The sequence below is a fragment of the Polyodon spathula genome, chromosome 3 (assembly GCF_017654505.1).
Source record: "Polyodon spathula isolate WHYD16114869_AA chromosome 3, ASM1765450v1, whole genome shotgun sequence".
Taxonomy (NCBI): Eukaryota; Metazoa; Chordata; class Actinopteri; order Acipenseriformes; family Polyodontidae; genus Polyodon; species Polyodon spathula.
This window is the reverse complement of record NC_054536.1, coordinates 19,063,999-19,069,980: the sequence shown is the minus strand read 5'-3', so window position 1 is coordinate 19,069,980 and position 5,982 is coordinate 19,063,999. Positions and strand designations below refer to the sequence as shown.

Here is a 5,982-nt window from a genome sequence, read left to right as displayed (position 1 = left end):
ACATTTCTTAATTATATTATTATACAAATGTGAAACAAAGGTCCTATTGGAAGCGTCTCTGAAAGTTGCTTTGAATAAAAGTGTCTGCTAAAAGACTAAATAATATAAAAGTACAGTTGAGAGAAGATACTAATTAATGACACCTGTTCGTGACTTGCACATCAATACACAGTGAATCAGGAACATGTCAATATGGCCTAACAGTGAAACGGCGAGGGAGCACTGTGCTGTATTCAAATGGGTGTGGTGGCATGAATTGTTTGAAATGATAAACCTGACCCCATATATCCAACATTGGCACACAGCTTACCATTGAAATAGAAGCCAAACCAGGCCATTACAACAGGAGGACAAAAACCTGCCAAACATACCAGCACTAAAGACTGATTGTACATGGTGATGAAAGCACTCCATTGTCTTCACTTGACTCTCACGATGTGTAATCCATGGTCCCAGCTGGGTGTTACATCATGGCATGAAGACTCCAGCAATGAACATTTGAATCCACTCTCAGCCAATCGAAACGCCAGATTTCCACACACCTTGGTGTGCCAGGTGAGGCATCTCACGCAGGGTACCTTGCTAACAGGAATGGACAACAGCATTTATATATATATAAGTGATTTTCCAGGAATTTTAATGATTTCACAATGAGTGCCCATGTGAAGAACATGAGACAGATTTGCTTTCCAGGCCTTTCAATAAATGAACAGCAACTCCAAATTGATTTACTTTTTTTTTTTAATTATCAAAAATACCCTGTTTTATTTTTTTCCCCCCCATGCAGGAGGTGTACAATTTACCTTTTGCAGCAGCAGCACAGAATTATTTACAGTTTCACAAAATTGCACATTCCAGCCTATTTTAAAAAAGACAACAGATACACAGGACTGCTAATCTGCAGGTTTGAGAAATACATAATATACATATGAAATTGTTTTGCCAAATGAAATTTTAAAAAAGGCATTCCTCAAAATAAAACATTTGGGGCGATGCTCCCAGTTTTAATTGTCAGTAAAAAAAAAAAAACAATTTATTAAAAATATTAATTTAACTTTAAAATCATCTTAAAACAGTGATTACATTAGGTACAGGCCATGGTTTGAATTGGTTCATAGATCATTGCATGCAGTAGATGGTAACCAAGGCGTAATAAAGAACGAGAGTAAAGGGATTAAACGACATCTACAGTTGACTATTTTTGAAGCACTTAATAAAAGCAGGACAACTGAACCAATCATAACGTAACTCCCTAGCAGTGGAGCAAAGCCAAACTTGGGTAATAAGCAAAGCAGATTGGCAGACAGAGAAATCCAATCATGGCTTCTGCTCCTTTTATGCTCTAAAAGAATGCAAGAGGTAGGCTACTGTCTGCTTACAGGCAAGAGAATGAGGAAGGGCAGGTCTATTCCAAGCTTCATCTGGATTATAAAGCAATATAAATACGTTAGCAAATTCACATTTCAGCTGATTGGTTTAAAAAAAAAAAAAACACTCTGAAAAAAGGCAAGACTGAGAATGGTTAGCCGGCCATGCTCACTTCTGTGCCATTCCTGAAGACTATGCAGCTGAAACATCAGTGGAAATAACCCGACCCTCGCTCTGGGACATGAGGGCAAACAGACAACTAAACTTCCTCTCAGCCCCTTGACTCAATAGATGTCAGGAGACAGATGCATTAGACACATGAAGTACAACTGTTGCCATGCAAGGATATAAAAAGGTAAGGACTTATTTGTGCCAAGTTGCTTTCTGCAACACCCTACTTCAGTAAAACTACTAAAGGGGGAAACTTAACTCAATGTGTTTTATGGAACTGGCCGCAGGTTCTCACTGTGGATCACAAACAATGGGCTTGTGTGTAGACCACAATAATGCATCTAAATGGAAGCATCATGCATTCTCAATCCAGCACCAACAACCCTAAACATACTGGGCACCTATTTGAAAACGGGGAGGGTAAACCGGTTTTGAGAAAGTGCAAAAGAACATGCCAACACTGGCAAACTGTTCCAGCTCTTTAGTAGTGATCTCAGCTCCCGGCTGGGACTCTACTTCCAGCAGGATCTCTTTACAATTGCTGGGGAAAGTGGGGCTCTTCAATAATTCATAGCTGAAGAGTCACCCTGAACACATATTTACTCTCCCCTAGACAGTCAGCATTGCTGCTAAAAAGCTTCCCTTCCGCTGTATACAAATAACCCCCTGGCTTGGGAACTCTTCTGTAATTCATTGTGAATGAGTAACCCTTGTGTGGAGAGGTGGGGGAGGGATACAATCTTATTCAAAAAGTACTGCCCTGCTCCACAGTGTCCAAATATAGAGCCTCTTTCTTCCATCCAGCAAGGACAAGCTTTCCAAAACCCTGTAAATTCTATATACATACACACACACACACACACGTTTAAAACCATTTTCCCACACAACACTCGCTCAGTAAGGGGGGTACCGCCCAATACCCCCAGAGTTCTGGACTATGTACTGCCCTGGTGGAGGGGCAGGCATCTCAGGCACCAGTGCATCATACACACTCTTGTTGGGGGGCACAGACTGGAGGAGGTGATCTAGATCCATGAGGACAGGGGGCTGCCGGTGGTGGCAGGCCTGCAGAGGGACATCAGGTCTGGGCAGGAAGGACCAGTAAGCAGGGCCCACGTAGGCTGCAGCAGGAGAGGGCCGGTAGTTGTAGAAGGGCAGGCCCCCCAGCTGCACAAAAGGGCTGCTGGGGAAGCGCATGCTGGGAGGAGCCACAGCATTGGGAGGTGCGTATTTGGTGTAGGATGTAGGCAGCTCCCATGGGGCGGAGGTCCTCTTAGCTGACTTCAGAGGCGTGGGACAGTCCTCGTAGCTATCCGAATCGGACCCCTCTCCACCCGCTGGTAGCGGCCTGGGGCGCTTGTGTGCCATCAGCCCGCTCCTCCAGCTAGAGTCTTCCAAGGAAGATGAGGAGGAAGCAGGGCTGACCGAGCTGCCGGAAGTGCTCCGTGAGGAGTAACAGAGGCCGCGGGACTCAGAGGAGGAGTAGCCCATGCTGGACTGAGGCCGGGGGAAGGGCTCAGAGTCGTGGAAGAAGGGTCTCGGCTCCCAGCCCCCCTGCTCCGGGAGTCTCTGTTCCCCCTGCTTGCAGTGTTCACCCAGCTTCTCTCCAGCACCAGGCTTGAAGCTGTGGAGCAGGGAGTCGATGGCGAAGGACGAGTCCAGTTTGGGGCGGCACGGGTCTTCGGAGACGAGGCGGGTGGCGGGGGCCGGCTCGCTGGGGGGAGTGGAGTCCCCGAGCTGGAGCTGATCCTGTCCGCAGGGCCGCCCTTGCAAGATGTAGGGTGCCAGGTCCTGCGCGAAGACAGTCTCCTCCTGTCGTGACACCGCCGTGTTCTGCCGCTTCAGCAGATCCAAGGGGACGCGCGACACATCCACTGCCCAGAAGTTTCCTTTCCCCTGGGGCTTGCCAGGATCCTTCAGGACCTGGGTGACAAAGACAGGACTCAACACATAATTCAGCATGGCCACAGAGACAACTACCTGCTAAAAATAATTAATCTATTATAAATCATGAACAACTCTTCAAGGCAATCTGAAATGCCAGATTTCAGAACAGAGCAGTAGATGCATTCTAAAAAGATGTGGATAACAGCATTTACTCTGAATTGTATGCTTTTATTTGAATTAAAACATGGTTTATGTGCAGTTCTGATTGTATACAAGTGTATCAGCTTCACTTTGCAGTCCTCTTCCCACCCCATGTGCTCTTATACAATACAAGGCAGGGTCAGCCGCACACAACCGTAACAAGACATACACATCTGCTGCTGGAGAAAGAAGCAGTGTGCAGCTGCACTTCTGGAAACATGGGGCTTGTACCCTTGAACCCGTGGTCTCACCTTGACGAAGCAGTCGTAGGAGGAGAGGTTGTGCCGCACAGAGTCCCGCCAGCCCTTGTAATTCCCCTTGAAGAACGGGAAGAGGGTGCTGATCTCCTTCAGGATCTGAAGATGAAACACACCAGAGCTTCATGAAACGAGTGCTGGCAATCCAATATGCTGTCCACTGACGTTACTACTGAGAATCCATCTAACCAGATAAACAGGGGCACAACTTCAAACACGGTCTGCCATCATCCATCTACTAAACTCAATAGTGCTGCATTTAGAAATAGTAAAAAAAAAGTTCAAAAGAGAAACATTAACAGTCTTTCAGGGTCTTCAATTAAAAAAATAAAAAAATAAGGGACTTCTAGTCAAAATGTTTGTTGTAGAACTAAAGTATAAGTATTTCACAAAATTTTGCACTATCAAGTGTAATAGTTATGAATGATAACGATTGATATTGGAGGGTACATTTGAAGGGGTGCCCCTGTTTCTCCAGTTAATTTTATTATTTGTTTATTTAGCAGATTCGTGCGTCTGTGTGATTACAGTACTCTCAGTATGCCTAAAGGGGTCGCTACAAGACTGGAGGTAATTGACTGCTAGGATTAAAACGCTCCAAACTCCAACTGACTGAGGATTTAATAAAATAAATGGAAGTCAATTACTCCTAATGAAACTAGATTTATTCAATACCTTTCATATTATTAACCGCAGTGTCCCTAACCGAGACGATTTTACAGTAATTAGAGTAGCGTTATCTAATTAAAATGTGCACCAGATCGATTGCAGTTCCTTGTGGTATGTTAACTACACATTGCTTCGTATTGAAAGTGAAAATTCGAGAGATAACAAATTGCTGAATGCATCTGTATTGTACGATTAAAACCAAGAGGTCACAGAAACGATAGCAACAGAAAGCTTAACACACGCGCTCTCGATTTAAAAACAAAAACAACACGCACATAGCAAAAAAAAAGTCTAAACGTATTTTTTTTTAAATAATTGTATAATAATGGGTTTTATGGATCTACTTGTATGCGTAGAATCACCATGGTATCATGGTGCTACACTGGCGTGCACAGACTACAGTATTAATCTGAAGAGCCATGGCATGCAGTGATCACAACTAGACCATGAAAAGATTCTTAAACGGGACATGGGTTTCATTCAACCCAACACTGCCTTAATAGATCCAGGTTATGACTTCCTAAAGCTGGGCGTCACCTTACCTGAGACAAGGTCAGCTTCTTCTCCTGGGAATTCTGGATGACCATGGCTATCATGGCTAGGTAGGAGTACGGAGGTTTGGGGTAGCGCTGGTAGTTTTTCTTTTTTCCGCTTCTGTCCTCTACCCATTTCTTATCCTCGTCCTCGCTATGTCCATTTGCCTCGTACCCGTTCTTACGCATCTCTTTTTCGGGTGCGCCCTTGTTCTGATGGACTGGGACGGTCATATTGGTGTTGGTTTCCTGCTGCAAGATCTTGTCCATGATGGATTTAGATTCCGCTGCCTTCGCTGGCCGGAGAACCGCCGGCCAGGGTCTACCATAAGCGGTCCACGGAGGAGGGGAATTCAACCCAAAAATGTACCTGGCCGCGACGGCAGCTCTGAAGTAGTCAATGTGCGCCGAGCTGGAGTTGTGGTGGTGCTGGGGCGGTGGTGGTGGCCACTCAAGTTGAAGTTCAGAGACGGTTCCGGGGCTGTAGCAGGGCGAGGGCAGGTAGGCGAGGGTAGGTTGCCCATGCAGGAGGTTGCTGCCCCCCCAGTGTTTTGTCATGTTGATTTGTTGCTCTCTCTCTCTCCCCTCTTCTGGATCATGCAGGACTGTCCTGAACTTTGTCAGACTGCTGGCACCAGTGGATGCTATTTGTAGAGCAAACAATTAACTGTTTCATGTTAATCCTGTAGTGTAATCAGAGAGAGAATAGAAGGCTATCTCTTTCGATGAATGAGGTGTCACCACGGGGGGTCTTGCGCTCTGGGGGTTGCGCTACAAGCTTGTGTCCACTACCTACACCCCCCAAAAAACAACATGCATCAAGAAACACTAATTTCACACAGACTGAGAAACATTATCCGCACACAACAGAAAGCCAGAACCCCAGTATGTACTGT

At 45.5% G+C, this 5,982-nt stretch overlaps 1 protein-coding gene across 1 annotated transcript; it reads right to left on the bottom strand.

The window, feature by feature from the left end:
- Window positions 1-2,433: 2,433 nt before the first annotated feature.
- Window positions 2,434-5,644, bottom strand: LOC121307975 (forkhead box protein H1-like). Its single transcript, XM_041240259.1, has 3 exons — window positions 5,096-5,644; window positions 3,879-3,983; window positions 2,434-3,462 (listed from the first exon to the last, which is right to left on the bottom strand). The coding sequence occupies exons 1-3, from the start codon at window positions 5,642-5,644 to the stop codon at window positions 2,434-2,436; spliced, it is 1,683 nt and encodes a 560-aa protein (XP_041096193.1).
- Between the last annotated feature and the right edge of the window lie 338 nt (window positions 5,645-5,982).